The sequence below is a fragment of the Trachypithecus francoisi genome, unplaced genomic scaffold (genome assembly GCF_009764315.1).
Source record: "Trachypithecus francoisi isolate TF-2019V2 unplaced genomic scaffold, Tfra_2.0 Lachesis_group12, whole genome shotgun sequence".
NCBI lineage: Eukaryota > Metazoa > Chordata > Mammalia > Primates > Cercopithecidae > Trachypithecus > Trachypithecus francoisi.
The window spans coordinates 5,133,820-5,152,937 of NW_022681457.1; the positions used below are offsets into that span (position 1 = coordinate 5,133,820).

A 19,118-nucleotide genomic window follows, 5' to 3' on the forward strand; every position below is an offset into this window, starting at 1 on the left:
AGACCGGGTTTCACCATGTTGGCTAAGCTGGTCTCAAATTCCTAACCTCCAGTGATCTCCTTGCCTCGGCCTCCCAAAGTGCTGGGATTACAGGCATGAGCCACCGCGCCTGGCCTATTGCCTCATTTTCACCTGAAGAAATCAGCTATTCTGCCAGACACAGAGGGTATTTCCAGGTATATTCTGTCTGTTAGAGAGGGTATTTTTACTTTGAGGAAATGCCAGTTCCCTATTTTGTCTTTTATGGAGGGAAATATCTAACTCTGTGCTTTCCCTCTGAGCTCAGAGGTGTACTAGCCGGGAGGGGTATTAAATCCTTGGGCGAAAAGCCCTGGATATAAAGAAAACATTGTCAGGCTGGGCACAGTGGCTCATGCCTATAATCCCAGCACTTTGGGAGGCCAAGGCAGGAGGGTTCCTTGAGTCTAGGAGTTCCAAACAAGCCTGGGCAACATAGTGAGACCCTGTCTCAATTTTTCTTTTTTTTTTTCTTCTTTTTTGAGACGGAGTCTCGCTCTGTCGCCCAGCCTGGAGTGCAGTGGCGCAATCTCGGCTCACTGTAAGCTTGCCTCCCAGGTTCACGCCATTCTCCTGCCTCAGCCTCCCGAGTAGCTGGAACTACAGGCACCCACCACCACGCCCGGCTAATTTTTTGTATTTTTAGTAGAGACGGGGTTTCACTGTGTTAGCCAGGATGGTCTCGATCTCCTCACCTCATGATCCGCCCGCCTCGGCCTCCCAAAGTGCTGGGATTACAGGCGTGAGCCACCGTGCCCGGCCCCGTCTCAATTTTTCAATTTTTTTTTTTTTTTTTGAGACGGAGTCTCACTCTGTTGCCTAGGTGGGAATGCAATGGTGCAATCTCGGCTCACTGCAACCTCTGCCTCTCAGGTTCAAACAATTCTCCTGCCTCAGCCTCCTGAGTAGCTAGGATTACAGGCATGCGCCACCACACCTGGCTAATTTTTGTATTTTTTAGCACAGACGGGGTTTCACCATGTTGGTCAGGCTGGTCTCGAACTCCTGACCTCTTGATCTGCCCACCTCGTCCTCCCAAAGTGCTGGGATTACAGGCATGAGCCTCCGTGCCAGGCTCAATTTTTCAAATATTTTTAAAATTAAAAAATAAAAAAGAATAAAGAAGGCTGGGCATGGTGGCTCACGCTTATAATCCCAGCACTTTGAGAGGCCGAGGCGAGTGGATCATTTGAGGTCAGGAGTTCGAGACCAGCCTGACTAACATGGTGAAACTCCATCTCTACTAAAAATACAAAAAAATTAGCCAGGTGTGGTGGCACATGCCTTTAGTCCCAGCTATTTGAGAGGCTAAGGCAGGAGAATCGCTTGAACTTGGAAGATGGAGGTTGCAGTGAGCTGAGATTGTGCCACTGTACTCCAGCCTGGGCAATAGAGCAAGACTCTGTCTTAAAAAAAAAAAAAAAAGAAGAAGAAGAAGAAGAAGAAGAAGACGAATACTGAAAACACTGCCACTCTATAGAAGACCTTGCCTCTACAAAAAAACTTATAAAAATTAGCCAGGCATGGTGGCACGCACCTATATTCCTAGCTACTTGGCTGAAGTGTAAGGATCGCTGAAGCCCAGGAGTTCAAGGCTGCAGTGAGCTGTGGTTGCAGCGTTCAACTCCAGCCTGGGCAACAGAGCAAGACTGTCTCTTAAAAAAAAAAAAAAAAAAAAATTCTCACTCTCTTCTTCCTATTTCCTCCAGGTTGATTTTAGAAAGAATGTCAAAATAGGCCGCTGCGGTGGCTGACACCTGTAATCCTAGCACTTTGGGAGGCCGAGACGGGCGGATCACGAGGTCAGGAGATCGAGACCATCTTGGCTAACACGATGAAACCCCCATCTCCACTAAAAATACAAAAAACTAGCCGGGCAATGTGGCGGGCGCCTGTAGTCCCAGCTACTCCGGAGGCTGAGGCAGGAGAATGGCATGAACCCGGCAGGCGGAGTTTGCAGTGAGCCGAGATCGGGCCACTGCACTCTAACCTGGGTGACAGAGCGAGACTCCATCTCAAAAAAAATAAATAAATAAAAATAAAAAAGAATGCCAAAATGTAATAGCATTAGTCCAGCATCTTGTTCTAAATTAACTTAGGTTCTGAGGTTTGCATCTGGCCATTTCAACTTCTGCCATCTTTGGGTTTCTAAATCTATTGGTTTTTGGCCGGCGTGGGGGCTCAGGCTCACAGTCTCAGCACTTAGGGAGGCCAAGGTGGGCAGATCACTTGAGGTCAGGAATTTGAGACCAGGGTGGTCAACATGGTGAAACCCTATCTCTAAAAATACTAGCTGGGCGTGGTGGCGGGCGCCTGTAGTCCCAGTAACTGGGTAGGCTGAGCTGGAGAATCGCTTGACCTGGGAGAAGGAGGTTGCAGTGAGCTGAGATCATGCCACAGCACTCCGGCCTGGGTGACAGAACTAGACTCTGTCTCAAATAAATAAATAAGTAAATAAATAATAGGCCAGGCCGGGCACAGTGGCTAACGCCTGTAATCCCAACACTTTGAGAGGCTGAGGTGGGCAGATCACGAGGTTAGGAGATCCAGACCATCCTGGCTAATACGGTGAAACCCTGACTCTAAAAAAATACAAAAAACTAGCCAAGCCTGGTGGCACGCTCCTGTAGTCTCAGCTACTCGGGAGGGTAAGGCAGGAGAATCTCTTGAACCTGGGAGGCGTAGGTTGCAGTGAGACAAGATCACGCCACTACACTCCAGCCTGGGTGACAGAGCAAGACTCCATCTCAAAAAAAAAAAAAATAAATAAATAAATAAATAATAAAAAAATAAATCTATCGTTTTTTTGCTTCTGCTGACTTAACCTACCTTCCTTCCTTCCTTCCTTCCTTCCTTCCTTCCCCCTCCTCTCCCCTCCTCTCCCCTCCTCTCCCCTCCTCTCCCCATCCTCTCTCCATCCTCTCCCCATGCTCTCCCCCTTCTCTCCCCCTCCCCTCCACTCTCCTCCTCTCCCCTCCTCTCCCCCTCCCCTCCACTCCCCTCCACTCCCCTCCTCTCCCCTCCTCTCCCTTCCTCTCCCCTCCTCTCCCCTCCTCTCCCCCTCCCCTCCCCTGCTCTTTCCCCACCCCACTTCTCCTCTCCTCTCTTTCTTTTTCTGAGACAGTCTCTTGCTCTGTCACCCAGACTGGAGTGCAATGTCGAAATAATAGCTCAGTATAACCTCCACCTCCCAGACTGAAGCGATTCTCCCACTTCAGCCACCCAAGTAGCTGGGACTACAGGCGTGCCCCACCACACCCAGCTAAATGTTTCTGTTTTTGTTTTATCTGTATACATGAGATCTTGCTATGTTCCCTAGGCTAGCCACAAACTCTTGGGGCTCAAGTGATCCACCACCTTGGTGGTGGATCCCAAAGTGCTGGGATTAACAGGCATGAGCCACTGCACCTTGCCGGGGCAGGATTTTTAAGAGACTTTAATTTTTAGAGCGGTTTTAGATTTACAGCAGAATTGAGTGGAAAGTTCCATGTACCCCTTTCCCTGACACATGCACCTCTTCTCCCACTATCAACATCCTCCACCAGAGTGGTACATTTTTTTGTTTTGTTTTGTTTTGTTTTCAAGACAGAGTCTCGCTCTGTCGCCCAGGCTGGAGTGCAGTGGTGCGATCTCGGCTCACTGCAACCTCCGCCTCCCAGGTTCAAGAGATTCTCCTGCCTCAGCCTCCTGAGCAGCTGGGATTACAGGCGCCTGCCACCACACCCGGCTAATTTTTGTATTTTTAGTAGAGACGGGGTTTCACCATGTTGGCCAGGCTAGTCTCGGACTCCTGACCTCCGGTGATCCACCCACCTCGGCCTCCCAAAGTGCTGGGATTACAGGTGTGAGCCACGGCACCTGGTCTAGAGTGGTACATTCTTTTATGGCTGATCAACTTACTGTGACACATCATCATCACTCAAAGTCCATAGTTGACATGAGGGTTCACACTTGGTGTTGTACATCATTTTGGACAAATGTATAATGACATGTCTTCACCACTACAGTATCACACAGAGTTGTTTCATGGCCCTAAAAATCCTCTGTGTGCCACCTGTTCGTCCCTCCCTCGCCAATCTCTGCCAAACACTGCAGGTTTGTTTGTTTGTTTGTTTGTTTGTTTTTGAGACAACGTCTCACGTTGTCATCCAGGCTGGAATGCAGTGGTGCTCCACCTCCGGGTTCAAGTGATTCTCCTGCCTCAGCCTCCCAAGTAGCTAGAATTACAGGTGTGCGCCACTACACCTAGCTACTTTTTGTATTTTTAGTAGAGACGGAGTTTCACCATGTCAGCCAGGCTGTTTCAAACCCCTAGCCTCAAAGGGTCCACTTACCTCGGCCTCCTATAGTGCTGGAATTACAGGCGTGAGCCACCGCACCTGGCCACAAACACTAATCTTTTTACCGTCTCCAGAGTTTTGCCTTTTCCAGAATGTCCTACAGTTGGAGTCATACAGTATGGATGGGTGGTTATTATATATCATATATAGGTTTTTGTCCATGGTTCCTGGCTTATAACTCCCATAGCCCTTGTTATAGTGTTTTTTGTTTTTTTTTGAGATGGAGTCTTGCTCTGTCACCCAGGCTGGAGTGCAGTGGCATGATCTCGGCTCACTGCAACCTCTCCCTCCCGGGTTCAAGTGATTCTCGTGCCTTAGTCTCCCAAGTAGCTGGGACTACAGGTGCGTGCCCAGCTAATTTTTGTATTTTTATTAGAGACAGGGTTTCACCATGTTGGCCAGGCTGGTCTCAAACTCCTGGTCTCAGGTAATCCACTCGCCTCAGCCTCCCAAAGTGCTGGGATTACAGGTGTGAGCCACCGCACCTGGTCCTGGCTGACATCTTGACTCTAACTAACTTCACCTGGTCCTGGCTGACATCTTGCCTCTAACTTCATGGGGGGTCTGAGCCAGGACCAATCCGCTAACCCCGGGAGTCAGGTTAACTGATTGTATTTTTGACCTTCAGAAGTTGAGATACGCTTGTTATCTTAAGCAACTAAACATATAACAAAAATACTTATGGGGTATTTTTACACAACAATAGACAACTAGCCGGGCGCGGTGGCTCACACCTGTAATCCCAGCACTTTGGGAGGCTGAGCTGGGCAGATCACGAGGTCAGGAGATTGAGACCATTCTGGCTAACACGGTGAAACCGCATCTCTACTAAAAAAATACAAAAATTTAGCCAGGCGTGGTGGCGGTTGCCTGTAGTCCCAGCTACTCGGGAGGCTGAGGCAGGAGAATGGCATGAACCTGGGAGGTGGGGCCTGCAGTGAGCCGAGATGGCGCCACTGCACTCCAGCCTGGGCAACAGAGCGAGACTCTGTCTCAAAAACAAAACAAAACAAAACAAAACAAAAATAGACAACTAATATAGTTATCTAGTAATAATCAGCCTAAAAAATGTTGACTTAGCTGGGCACGGTGGCTCACGCCTGTAATCCCAGCACTTTGGGAGGCCGAGACGGGCAAATCACGAGGTCAGGAGATCAAGACCATCCTGGCTAACACACTGAAACCTCGTTTCTACTAAAAATACAAAAAATTAGCCGGGCGTAGTGGCGGGCGCCTGCAGTCCCAGCTACTCGGGAGGCTGAGGCAGGAGAATGGCGTGAACCCAGGATGCGGAGCTTGCAGTGAGCTGAGATCCGGCCACTGCACTCCAGCCTGGGCGACAGAGCGAGACTCCATCTCAAAAAAAAAAAAATGTTGACTTGACAGACCCAAACTACACCACAGAACCTTGTTTCTACCACCATTGCCATCTCAAAGAACTGTACCACCATTAGCGCCTCTCTGGGGACCACGACATCTTGTTTGCTGAAAATTAAATAGATCACAGTGGGCCGGGTACGGTGATTCACACCTGTAATCCCAGCACTTTACAAGGCAAGGCGAGGCAGATTGCCTGAGCTCAGGAGATTGAGACCAGCCTGGGCAACATGGGGAAACCTTGTTTCTACTGAAAATACAAAAACTTAGCCGGCGTGATGGTGTGCGAATGTAGTCCCAGCTACTCGGGAGGCTGAGACAGGAGAATTGCTTGAACCCAGGATGCAGAGATTGCAGTGAGCCGAGATCACAACACTGCACTCCAGCCTGGGCGACCGAGAATCTATCTCAAAAAGAATAATCAAATTAATTAAAATAAATAAATCACATTGGGCATAGAGGGAGTGCATGGTGTGTGGGCAATTCACTAGTCCTCTGGTGCCAAAAAAGCAGACAGAATTCATGCCAGCATGAGGGACCATTTATTGTTCAGGGGCTAAGCCCCCATGTTTTGGGGGGGTTCCCGCACTGCTGCCTCCCCCCATTGTTCCTGTGGACCCCTCAAGTGGCAGGTTGCCGAGATGATCGTGGAGGGAGCACATCTTCAAACATAGATGGTCCAGAGTGGCTATCTTCTCCCTGTCAGTGGGGAGGCAGTGGGGAGTTGATGGCAACATGGCTAGGTGCTGGGGTGTTCGAGTGGAAGGAGAGATCAGGCTCTTTCCCCAAGATCTCACCCTCCTCCCACGCCCTCAGCCTCCTTCCTCACTCCGGCTTCATCTTGTCTGTCAGCAGTAGATTCTTGGCCCGCAGGGCCTCGTCTTGGGCCAGCCGAAGGGTGGAGCTCAGGGCCTCTGCCCTGACGTGTTTGGCTAAGGCCTGGCGCTCCAGCTCCTGGGGAGAGGAGCATAGGCATAGCTGGGCTTGCTGGACTGGGCTGGGGGTGGAGGGGGAGCTGGATTGTGGAGGGCAAAGCGTAGGGTCCCATGGGGCCCACATTTCTCCCTCAGAGTTTCCCATCATGCCTTGAGCTTGAGACTGACCCCAGCATCCCACAATGCACTGGTCTCCCGATTCCGTTGTGGACTAAACCTATGTCTGTCCTATTGTCGGTCCCATGATGCACTGACCTATGTCCCAGCAAGCACTAAATCAGTGTCCATCATCTGTCTCCTAAGCTCATGAACTATCCTACATTTGATATGTGTATGTGCCCCAGTATCCTACCATGTGGTGGCCTCCTACATCCCATAAGTTAGAAGATCCCACATCTCCTTATCCATTAGACCAGCACCTCTCACACAAAAGTCCTGGCCGAGTGCAGTGGCTCACACCTGTAACCCCAGCACTTTGGTCAAGAGTTCGAGATCAGCCTAGCCAACAGGGTGAAACCCCATCTCTACTAAAAGTAAAATATTAGCCGGGCGTGGTGGCATATGCCTGTAATCCTGGCTGCTCAGGAGGCTGAGACATGAGAATCTCTTGAACCTGGGACGTGGAGGTTGCAATGAGCCAAGACGGTGCCACTGCACTCCAGCCTGGGGCAACAGAGTGAGACTCTGTCTCAAAAAAAAAAAAAAAAAAAAAAAAAAGGCTGGGCGCGATGGCTCATGCCTGTAATCCCATCTCTTTGGGAGGCTGAGGCAGGCAGATCACGAGGTCAGGTGATCGAGGCCATCCTGGCTACCACAGTGAAACCCTGTCTCCACTAAAAACACAAAAAATTAGCCAGGCGTGGTGGCGGGTGCCTGTAGTCCCAGCTACTCGGGAGGCTGAGGCAGGAGAATGGCGTGAACCCAGGAGGCGGGGCTTGCAGTGAGCTGAGATTGCACCACTGCACTCCAGCCTGGGTGACAGAGTGAGATGCCGTCTCAAAAACAAAACAAAACAAACAAACAACAACAACAAAAGAAAACAAAAAACAGTCCTTAGTGCCCTAGTTCTCTATGTCCAACTGCACCAAGCCCCACGTCCTCTCATGTATTATTTGTAGAGCTCGGCCACATCAATGTCTTACAATGCCTCACTTGTCTGTCTCACCCACTACAACATAATCCCATAGTACATTAGGTCAATATCCCATAATACAGTGCACTAGGGCTCAAGTTCCACCAACTACTGGGCTGAGTGTATTCTGCAATGCCCCAGGAAGAGCTGTGGTTCCATTTCCCATAACGCATCAGCTAACTAGGACCTACAGTCACTGGGTCTCCTATCTTACCTCAATATAGCTGACCCCAATGATCTCGTACAATGCACTGCCTCTCTAAAAATTTAGATAAAATCAGGCCTATATTCCATGAAGCTTTAGACTGGTATCTGTCTCGTGTCCCACAATGCACTAGATCCAATGTCCCATCATGCTTTAGGCCCAAGTCCACCTTCCGAGGTTTCGTAATGATTGGCCTGTGACTCACTCACCACCAAACTGCTTGTCCGTCTCCCCATGCATTAGGGCCAAGTCCTCCCCCAGTGCCTGCTGCTCCCAGCTCTGCCCTTCCTTTCCTGCCACACACCAGCAGTACCCTTGAGTTCGGGGCTCCCTTCTCCTTGCCCCAACAGAAAAGTAAAGTGGGACATGGTGGCCCATATTCCCTGGTACCAGAATCTTCTTGTGTAGCCTCTGACAGCTGGGACAGGCAGGAGTCAGGCCCCTCTGCTTCACCTCGTCCACTAGCGGGGTCAGCGCTCGGTCCAGCAGCTGCTGCAGGGACTCCGTGGACAACTGCGACCCCTGGCTGGGGGAGGGGTGGTCACCAGATAAAGAGGTCCAGTACGAAGTCCAGGGTACCCCATGCTCACCTGCACAGCCTCCATTTGGCCTCCTTTCCAGTATGCACCCTATGCAACCTTCCCAGCATGGACTGTGCACCAGCTGTCCCTTGGTTTCCATAGTGCTCTGGGATCACCACTCTTTTTTGTTCTTGTTGTTTTTAAGACGGAGTCTTGCTCTGTCACCCAGGCTGGAGTGCAGTGGCGCGATTTTGGCTTACTGCAACTTCTGCCTCCCAGGTTCAAGCGATTCTCCTGCCTCAGCCTCCCAAGTAGCTGGGTCTACAGGCATGTGCCACCACACCAAGCTAATTTTTGTATTTTTAGTAGAGACAGGGTTTCACCATGTTGGCCAGGATGGTCTTGATCTCCTGACCTCATGATCTGCCCACCTCAGCCTCCCAAAGTGCTGGGATTACAGGCGTGAGCCACTGGGCCCAGACCTTTTTTTTTTTTTTTTTTTTTTGAGATGGAGTCTTGCTCTGTCACCCAGGCTGGAGTACAGTGGCATGATCTGGGCTCACTGCAAACTCTGCCTCCTGGATTTAGCGATTCTTCTGCCTCAGCCTCCTGAGTAGCTGGGATTGCAGGCACCTGCCACCATACCTAGCTAATTTTCGTGTTTTTAGTGGATATGGGTTGTCACCATGTTGGCCAGGCCGGTCTTAAACTCCTGACCTCTGGTGATCCTCCCACTTGGCCTCCCAAAGTGCTGGGATTACAGGCGTAAGCCATCGCACCTGGCCGGAATCACTATTCCTAAGGGCACCAGACAGCCCTGAGTTTAGAAAGGCCGTTATAACTAACGCTTCCCATAATGCACTAGTGAAACTCGATTTCATGTTGTATTGTGAGTCCCCCTTTCCTACAATAGACCTTCCCACAATGGACCAAAAATGGTGTATCCCTTGGCTCCCACAATACACCAAGGTCTCACTTCCCCCACAGTGCACTGAAACCCTGCCTCCCCTCATGTTCACATCCCAGCCTTCCCACAATGCACTGGAAATACGATGCTCAAAATGTACTAAGTTCTTTTTTTTTTTTTTGAGATGGAGTCTTGCTGTCGCCCAGGCTGGAGTGCAATGGTGTGATCTTGGCTCACCGCAACCTCCACTTCCCAGGTTCAAGAGATTCTCCCACCTCAGCCTCCCGAGTGGCTGGAATTACAAGTGCTCACCACGACACCCAGCTAATTTTTGTATTTTTAGTAGAGACGGGGTTTCACCATGTTGGCCAGGCTGGTCTCAAACTCCTGACCTCAGTGATCTGCCTGTCTTGGCCTCCCAAAGTGCTGGGATTACAGGCATGAGCCACTGCGTCCAGCATTTTTTTTTTTTTTTTTTTTTTTTTTTTTTTGATACACAGTTTCACTCTACCTTCCAGGGTGGAGTGTAGTGTCCTGATCTCAGCTCACTGCAACCTCTGCCTCCCAGGTTCAAGTGATTTTCATGCCCCAACTTCCTGAGTAGCTGGGATTACAGGTACACGCCACCACGCCCGGCTAATTTTTGTATTTTTGGTAGATACGGGGTTTCACCACATTGGCCAGGCTGGTCTCAAACTCTTGATACCAAGTGATCCACCCACTTTGGTCTCCCGAAGTGCTGGGATTACAGGCATGAGTCACCGCGCCCGGTCTATACCAAGTTTCTCTTGAGTTCCACAAGACACTGATTTTACCTTGTAGAGTGGGAACAAATGAGGCTTCTAGTGCAGCAGGACTGGCTGTTTCTACCATGCACTGGAATGCCTTGTCTCCCAAATGAACAGCGCCCCACCCTTCACTAATGTCCCATCTCCTTCCGCATCTCCTTTAATATTCTATCCACAAGGCTCCCATAGGCAGGCCTAGCCCCATTACCTGGCACAGCGGGCACAGTTGCCTTGTTGGGACCGATCCAGGTTCATGGAGAGGTCAGGCCCTCTTCGAGAGTTCTGAAATTGCCGCCCGAACTCCTCCAGAATGGGTTTCAGTGGGCCCAGCCCCTCCAGTTCGCTCCTCAGTGAAGCCACAGACACTGCTGACCGCTCCACCCTGAGGCATGAGTAACCAGTGCTGCCAGCTCCCTCTTGAGCGGTATAACCCTGGCAAGACTCCACCCATTATTAGTCCACCACTTATGTCTCCATCTGGTCTGAGATTCTCCACCCTACCCTCCCCTCTTTGCTCTGACTGGCCTCACTTTTTGTATTTTATTTTATGTTATGTTATTTTATTTATCTATTGACCATTTTGAGCCAGGGTCTGGCTCTGTTGCCCAGGCTGGAGTGCAGCATCACCATCATAGCTCTCTGAAGCCTTTAACTCCTGGGCTCATGCGGTCACTCCTGCCTCAGCCTCCCGAGTGGCTAGGACTACCATGGTGTGACACCACACCACTCCCAGCTAATTTTTAAATTGTTTGTAGAGATGGGGTCTCCGCTATGTTGCCCAGGCTGGTCTTGCACTCCTGGCCTCAAGTAATCCGCCCGCCTCAGCCTCCCAAAGTGCTGGAATTATACACGTGAGCCACCTCACTGGGCCACCTTTTGTAGATTATTGTTTGAAATGCCCCTCCTAGTTCTCTAATTGGCTTTCTCGGATCCCTCTTGACCTCACCCTTTGTCCTTTTAAGGTATAGGCCACACCCCTTCTCTAATTGATTCCACCCCTCAGGCCTTATTAGGGTTGATGCAACCCTTCCTGCTCTCTAATTGGTGTTTCCCCATGTCGGTATATGTTCCTGAATGCCTGGCCATAGCTGATTGGCCTACCCATTTTCCTCAAGGCCCCGCCCCTGGGTTGGGATCGCCCTGCCCTTTCCGGTCTTCCCAAGCACTGGCCACCCAGTCCTTACATCGTACACAGCTCGTCCGCCCGACCTCGCAGTTCCTGCAAGCCCCGCGCCGTCTGTGCCTGCTCGCGCTGTGCCCGCTCCCACTGGCCCAGGAAGCCGTCGACCCTGCCGCCCAGGCCCCCGAGCAGTCGCAGGGCTTCCTGCACCGCCCCCTCCTCCTGATGCCACCGGGCGGTCAGCGAGGACACCTCTCTCCTGGAGGGGCAGAGAGGGGGAATGGGTCGGGGCTAGGCTTGGACAGGTCCCCATCTGTCCCCACGATATAGGCGGAACAGGACTCACCTATCTCGCCCCACTGAGACCATGCCGGTGGCTCCAGACCCACCCAGGTCTCCAAATTTTCTTGCACCCTCCATTTGGTGAAATTTGGTCCTGTCCTCCAGAGCCCCGCCTTTATCCCCTTACTTTACTGGCTGTCTTGACCCTTCCCTGGTCAGGTCCCCAACCTCTACCTGGGCTCCTCCACACACTGCCCCCCAAGGCACTGCCCACCCTACGCTGCCCCACTTGGTGCCTCCAGGACCGCTCCTCTCCCAAGCCCCGCCCACCTCAGTTTCACCAGGCCTGGACCTGCCTCCCAGCAGCCCAGAACTCAAAAATTCATTATTCTGTCCCTCCCTTGCTCAGGTCACTGCCTTCGGGGCACTCCCTCCTCTGCTCTTGGAGACCCCAGGCTTGTCGTCCTCCCGTTAGAATCTTTGAGGCTCCTCCCCTGTGTCCCCGCCCACTGCAGCTCCTGAAGACTCTGCCCAACTTAGTTCCTCGCCTCTGCCCAACTTAGTTCCTCGCCTCTGCCCAACTTAGTTCCTCGAGGCTCCTCCCATGTCCCCTCCCACCTCAGGTTCTCGAGGATCCACCGATATCACCGCCCACCTAAGCTCCACGAGGCTCCCTGAGTCTCCACCCATGCCTCTCCTTGAGAACCCCGTCCCTTGGGTCCCGCCCACCGCAGCTCCTCGAGGCTCCACCCCTGAGTCCCCGCCCACCTCGTTTCCGAGGCCCCGCCCCTAGGTCCTGCCCACCTCAGCTCCTCGATGCCGGTGAACACCTTCTGCAATTCCTGCTCGGTCACGTAGGGGCCCTCACCTGCCCGAGGCCCCATTCCCCAGCCTGCGGGGACCAGGCCGCGAGGCCGCGAAGGTTTGTCGGGACTCCCTGGCGGGCCGGGGCAGCCCTGGGACGTGGCGGCGGGGCCCAGGCCGTTCCGGGAGAGGCCAGCCTCCGGCTTCTGCTGCTGCTCCGGCTCCTGCAGCTCGGCCTCCTGCCGTCGCGGCGTCTCATCCTGCAGCTGCTGCTGGAGGTAGCGCAGCTTCTCCTGGTCGGTAAGAGAGGACAGGACGGGGTCATAGCGTCCAGCCGCTTTCCTCCCGCAACCACCTCTACCCCCAAATCTGCTCCAGTACTCCCCAAGATTGGAAGTAGAACGCCTGTGGGGACAGGATGTTGGAAGTCCCACTGGCTGTCATTAGGGAGGGGAGGCACCATTTGAGGCCCAGTTGGACTCCAATTCCCGCTAACCTCCCACAGCCTGCCTCCAGGTATCCACCTGGCCCTCCAAGCCTTCCAGGCGTCAAATACCAGTCCCGGCCACTTGGCAAGAACAACTGAAGCTTTCTCAGCATTTTGTTGGAAAATGAGTGAGCATGTGGACAGGACAGGCCTTCTCACTTGAAGTCCAGCTCGAGTCTCTTTCTGGGACCTGAATGTGACTGCAGGGCAAGAGTCCCCCATCTGGGTGTTGGAGCCTCATTTGAATCCCTCTTATCAGTGGGTTCTAAGGATGACTGTGTGCACGCAGGCGCAGTGTGGTGGTGGTGTTGGGGCGGGGAGTTCCACCTAAAAGTGTATCTTGAGTCCCTCCCGCATATGACCTCCTCCCACAAATCCTGGGACTTCCCCCAGTCCTTACCTCCAGCAGGGCGGAATTCTGCTTCAAGACATTGGTTTTGATTTCAGCATCTTCCACAGACCGCGTCACCTTCCAGCAGTTCTCCTGGGTCAGACACCAGGGCGAGGGCCCTGCCTTCCCATTTCAGTTCTGCCTCCCAACCCTTAGCCTGTCTATTTCCATACAGGCTCCAGGCCTCCTAGCCCCTCAATATAAGACACACTCACCAGCTCATTTCCTTGGCTAAAGGGATGGCTTCCTCCTTAGCCAGACGTGCCAGAGTGGTATTCCTCCACTTCCTCCCACCTCTTGTTGATCCACCCACTCCATTCCTCCCCTCTTTTTTTTTTTTTTTTTTTTCTTTTGAGACTGTCTTGCTCCAGCACCCAGGCTGGAGTACAGTGGCACAATCTTGGCTCACTGCAACCTCCACCTCCTGGATTCAAGTGATTCTCCTCCCTAAGCCGAGTAGCTGGGATTACAGGTGCCCGCCACCACACCTGGCTAATTTTTGTATTTTTAGTAGAGATGGGGTTTCACCATGTTGGCCAGGCTGCCTCAAACTCCTGACCTCAGGCGATCTGCCCGCCTCGGCCTCCCGAAGTGCTGGGATTACAGATGTGAGCCACTGCACCCAGCCTCCTCCCCTCTTTCTTCCACCCTCTTCTTATTCCCATTCCCCTCTCCCCACCCACTCCTGCATCCCACTGGCTCACCTTGAGTTGAATGCAGTACCCCTCCAACTCTTCTGCCTCTTGCCGCCTTCTCTCCAGATTCTCGCTCAGCACAGAACACTCACTCTGGAGCATGGAAGGAGGAGAGGTTAGCCAAGGACACAAGGGGACAGCCTGTGGAAAAGAAGATCTGGGCCTGGGAAGGTTCCTCTCCCTTCTGAGCCTCAAGCTCCCCAACTGAGCTATGGGTGCATTCCACTGGAGGCAGGCTCCAAGCAGGGAAGTTAGCCCTGGAGGAAGGGCAGGTGTTGGACATAGGGTGTCCTCACACCTGCAGAGTCTGCACGTGCTGGTTAACCCGGGTGGTCTTTTCCTTCAAGCTGGTGATGGAGTCTTTGGCGCGGACCAATCCACTGTTGACCCCACTCTGGGGAAGAATGGGAGACAGGTGAGTTATATGGTGTGTGGGTGCAAGCCCCAAGCCCAAGAAAAATTCCAGAACTGGGAGGCTGTGTTTACACCTTGATTTTGCCCTGGAATGGCTGTGTGACTTGGAGCCAAGAGCTATACCTCTGATTCTTAGCATTCCTGCGCAGCAAACCCAGGGGATAAACGACCTTTCTTCACGGTGGGCTGGGAGAAAAATAGGATCCAGGAGGGAATGGGGGATGGAGGTGGGGTGCTCAGACATGTGGAGGAAGAAGGATGAACTCAACCAAACACTGAGCTAAATGTCTTTGGGGGCCAGGTGCTGTGGCTCACTCTGGTCATCCCAGCACTTTGGGAGACCGAGGTGGGTGGATCACTTGAGGTCAGGAGTTCAAGACCAACTTGGCCAACATGGTGAAACCCCAACTCTACTAAAAATACAAAAATTAGCCAGGCAGGTGGTGCATGCCTTTAATCCCAGCTACTTGGGAGGCTGAGGCTGGAGAATTGCTTGAACCTGGGAATCAGGTACTGCAGTGAGCTGAGATTGCACCACCACCACACTCCAGTCTGGGTGACAGAGCAAGTCTCTAAAAAAAAAAAAAAAGTCCCTGGGGTCCACAGCATAAAAAATGAACTTTGAAAACACATGTCCTGGCTCTCTCTCCAGGCAATGGTGAATTACAAAGGAAGCCACTTTTCTTTTCGGTGTTTTTTTTTTTTTTTTTTTTGAGACAGTCTCACTCTGTCACCCAGGCTGGACTGCAGTGGCGCGCTCTTGGCTCACTGTAACCTCCACCTCCCGGGTTCATGCCATTCTCCTGCCTCAGCCTCCCGAGTAGCTGGGACTACAGGCACCTGCCACCATGCCTGGCTAATTTTTTGTATTTTTAGTAGAGACGGGGTTTCACCATGTTAGCCAGGATGGTCTCAATCTCCTGACCTCGTGATCCGCCCATCTCAGCCTCCCAAAGTGCTGGGATTACAGGCGTGAGCCACCACGCCCAGCCAGGAAGCCACTTTTCAGATCTGAGCACTTGCAATGCACCAAGCACTTGTCTTGTCTTTTATTCTTCACAACCACACCTTTTGAGGTTATTTGGCCTATTTTACAAGTGAGACAAACGCGTCTCAGAAATGGGCTATCCCTTGTCTTCCCAGTTACTCAGCACATTAGGTGACCTCATCAGAATCTAGATTCAGAACCCTTGTTTTAAACCATGACACCATGTGGCCTCTGGTCATCATTACTTTATATCACATAAAATGTTGTGCAACTCCTGCCAATCTGTGGTTCAGGAGGGATGCCTGTGGTAGGATCCATTCTCCCAGCTTGCACAGTTACAGAAGCCTTAGCCTGGCATATGACTGCCCAATCAGAGACTACATTTCCCAGGTTCCCTTGCGGCTAGGTGTGGCCATGTGACTAAGTTCTGGCCAATGGAATGTGAATGGAAATAATATAGTCAATTTATTTTGGGGGGAGGTCGGGGGGTCTCTCATTATTACCCTGGCTGGTGTGGAGTGATACTATCATAGCTCACCAACTCCTGGGCTCAAATGATCCTCCTGCCTCAGCCTCCCAAGTAGCTAAGACTACAGGTGCTTGCTACCATGCCCAGCAAAATGTTAAAATGTTTGGTATAGATGGGTTCTCACTATGTTACCCAAGCTGGTCTCAAACTCCGGGGCTCAAGTGATCCTTTTGTGTCAGCCTCCAAAAGTGTTGGTCTTACAGGATTGAGCCACTGCACCTAGCCTCCTTTCTCTCTCTCTCTCTCTCTCTTTTTTTTTTTTTTGCCTACATCATTACTTGGACTGTGCAGAATTATACTCAATTTCTGAGTCATCCCTTAAAGTAAGGAATAAGAACTTTCCCTTTTTCTCTCATTTCACTGGAATGCACAATTGAGGGCTGTCTTGGACCAGCAGATAGAGGACACAACGAGACAGAAGGAGCCTGAATCGTTGACATGGAGCCACCATACTCCATCCCAATCACCTGTGAAGACTTTCAGGGTGAGACATTACATCTTCTGTGTTATTCAGGCTGTGTTATTTTGTGTTTTGTTGTTGTTGTTGTTGTTGTTACAGTAGTCAAATGTATAACTTCAATATCATTGACGTTCTTATTTCACACTTGAAGGGAAAGAGAGGCAGAGAGCCATCTGCCAGCTGGTTATGACCAATTCCAGCCAGTGGAAGGGAAGTGGGCACTGGTGGATATGTGGAAAAGACAGGCATGATCTCTTCCCCTGTTCCTCCTGCTTAATGGCTGGAAGGCAGTGGTGAGAGCAACTGTCTAGAAATGGCTGAGCAACCAGAACATAGACGCCTGTAACCTGCTGCATTTGAAGAGCAGAGCTACTATGCTTATCAAGTCTTTTATGTGCAAAAAAAACCACAGCTCTCTTGATTTCTCTCATGGTTGCTGAACTAATACACAAAAGAAAGAGAGAACAAGTTTCCTCCCTTGTAAGATAGGGGCAGCAACACATTTCTTACATGATTGCTCTGGGGAAGAAGTGTGGTAAGAAATATTGTATCCAGGAGGCGGAGCTTGCAGTGAGCCGAGATCGCGCCACTGCACTCCAGCCTGGGCGACAGAGTGAGACTCCGCCTCAAAAAAAAAAAAAAAAAAAAGAAAAATATTGTATCCAGTTGACATCAACAAAATGGTGGATTAAAGAATTCAGGCCGGGCACAGTGGCTCACACCTGTAATCCCAGCACTTTGGGAGGCCAAGGTGGGTGGATCATTTGAGGTCAGGAGTTTGAGAACAGCCTGGCCAACGTGGTGAAACCCAGTCTCTACTAAAAATACAAAAATTAGGTAGGCGTCCTGGCAGGCACTTGTAATCCCTGCTACTTGGGAGACAGACTGACATAGGAGAATCCCTTGAATCCGGGAGGCAGAGGTTGCAGAGAGCCTAGATGGCGCCATTGCACTCTAGCCTGGGCGACAGAGCAAGACTCCATCTCAAAAAAAAAAAAAAAAGGCCGGGCGCGGTGGCTCAAGCCTGTAATCCCAGCACTTTGGGAGGATCACGAGGTGGAGATCACGGGCGGATCACGAGGTCAGGAGATCGAGACCCTCCTGGCTAACACGGTGAAACCCCGTCTCTACTAAAAAATACAAAAAACTAGCCGGGCGCAGTGGCGGGCGCCTGTAGTCCCAGCTACTCGGAGGCTGAGGCGGGAGAATGGCGGGAACCCGGGAGGCGGAGCTTGCAGTGAGCCGAGATCGCACCACTGCACTCCAGCTGGGCGACACAGCGAGACTCCGTCTCAAAAAAAAAAAAAAAAAAAAAAAAAGGCCGGGCGCGGTGGCTCACGCCTGTAATCCAGCACTTTGGGAGGCCGAGGTGGGCGGATCACCAGGTTAGGAGATGGAGACTATCCTGGCTAACACAGTTAAACCCCGTCTCTACTGGAAAAAAAAAAAAAATCGCCAGGTGTGGTGACAGGCGCCTGTAGTCCCAGCTACTTGGGAGGCTGAGGCAGGAGAATGGCGTGAACCCCGGAGGTGGAGCTTGCAGTGAGCAGAGATGCGCCACTGCACTCCAGCCTGGGAGACAGAGCAAGACTCCTTCTCAAAAACAAAAAAAAAGGAATTCAAAAATTCCACCCCTCCATAAAAACAATGAAAAACTAACAAAACATGGGCTTTGAAAAAAAGAATCAGTTTTGCCGGGCGCGGTGGCTCAAGCCTGTAATCCCAGCACTTTGGGAGGCCGAGACGGGCGGATCACGAGGTCAGGAGATCGAGACCATCCTGGCTAACACGGTGAAACCCCGTCTCTACTAAAAAATACTAAAAACTAGCCAGGCGAGGTGGCGGGCGCCTGTAGTCCCAGCTATTCGGGAGGCTGAGGCAGGAGAATGGCGTAAACCCGGGAGGCGGAGCTTGCAGTGAGCTGAGATCCGGCCACTGCACTCCAGCCTGGGTGACAGAGCGAGACCACGTCTCAAAAAAAAAAAAAGAAAAAAAGAATCAGTTTTTTCACAATTCTGGAAATTCCAAAGGCTTGCAGAAACTCAAGGAGCATTTATTCAAGAAAAGTGACTCTAGATAAAAACGTCAAGACTTGAGGAATTTTAACTTATCCTAGTCCTATCTCCCATTCCCTAGCTCAGCAGGAACCCTAGAAAGTAACAGCCCACATTTCCCACAGGGAGGAAGCAGAATGAGAATAGAACTCATTCAAAGCCTTATTACCCAAAGAAGAGTCATTCTATGATTTTTTTTTTTTTTTTTTGAGATGGAGTCTCGCTCTGTCATGCAGTGGCGCGATCTTGGCTCACTGCAAGCTCTGCCTCCCGGGTTCACGTCATTCTCCTGCCTCAGCCTCCAAAGTAGCTGGGACTGTACAGGGGCCCGCCACCACGCCCGGCTAATTTTTTGTATTTTTAGTAGAGACAGGATTTCACCGTATTAGCCAAGATGGTCTCGATCTCCTGACCTCGTGATCCACCCGTCTCGGCCTCCGAAAGTGCTGGGATTACAGACGTAAGCCACCTCGCCCAGCCCATTCCATGATTGTTAAGTGACGTCTGGTAAGACCCCACACAGAATAGTTGTCTTTCCTTTTCAGAACTGGCAAAGCCCTGAAAATCTCTGATAGTTGAAGGAAAGATTTGGATGTTTTTCCTCTCCAAATCTCATATTAAAATGTAATTCCTTGCCAGGCACAGTGGCTCACACCTGTAATCCCAGCAAT

General features: G+C 51.3%; 1 protein-coding gene across 6 annotated transcripts in view; it reads right to left on the minus strand.

Annotated features, from left to right (window-relative positions):
• Nucleotides 1-6,256: 6,256 nt before the first annotated feature.
• The window catches only part of TSKS (testis specific serine kinase substrate), a 32,755-nt gene continuing 19,893 nt past the window's right edge, over nt 6,257-19,118 (minus strand). The window contains exons 3-11 of one of the 6 annotated variants that reach the window (XM_033224123.1): nt 14,301-14,396; nt 14,012-14,095; nt 13,317-13,400; nt 12,430-12,722; nt 11,408-11,602; nt 10,432-10,605; nt 8,398-8,533; nt 6,565-6,732; nt 6,257-6,434 (exon numbers count right to left, since the gene is read on the minus strand). In XM_033224123.1, the coding sequence (XP_033080014.1) occupies nt 6,357-6,434; nt 6,565-6,732; nt 8,398-8,533; nt 10,432-10,605; nt 11,408-11,602; nt 12,430-12,722; nt 13,317-13,400; nt 14,012-14,095; nt 14,301-14,396 (1,308 nt within the window). In that variant the 3' untranslated portion in view covers nt 6,257-6,356. Of the gene's footprint in view, nt 6,435-6,532; nt 6,733-8,397; nt 8,534-10,431; nt 10,606-11,407; nt 11,603-12,429; nt 12,723-13,316; nt 13,401-14,011; nt 14,096-14,300; nt 14,397-19,118 lie in introns of all 6 variants that reach the window. The other 5 variants (XM_033224122.1, XM_033224121.1, XM_033224125.1 and 2 more) reach the window with 5 other exon arrangements.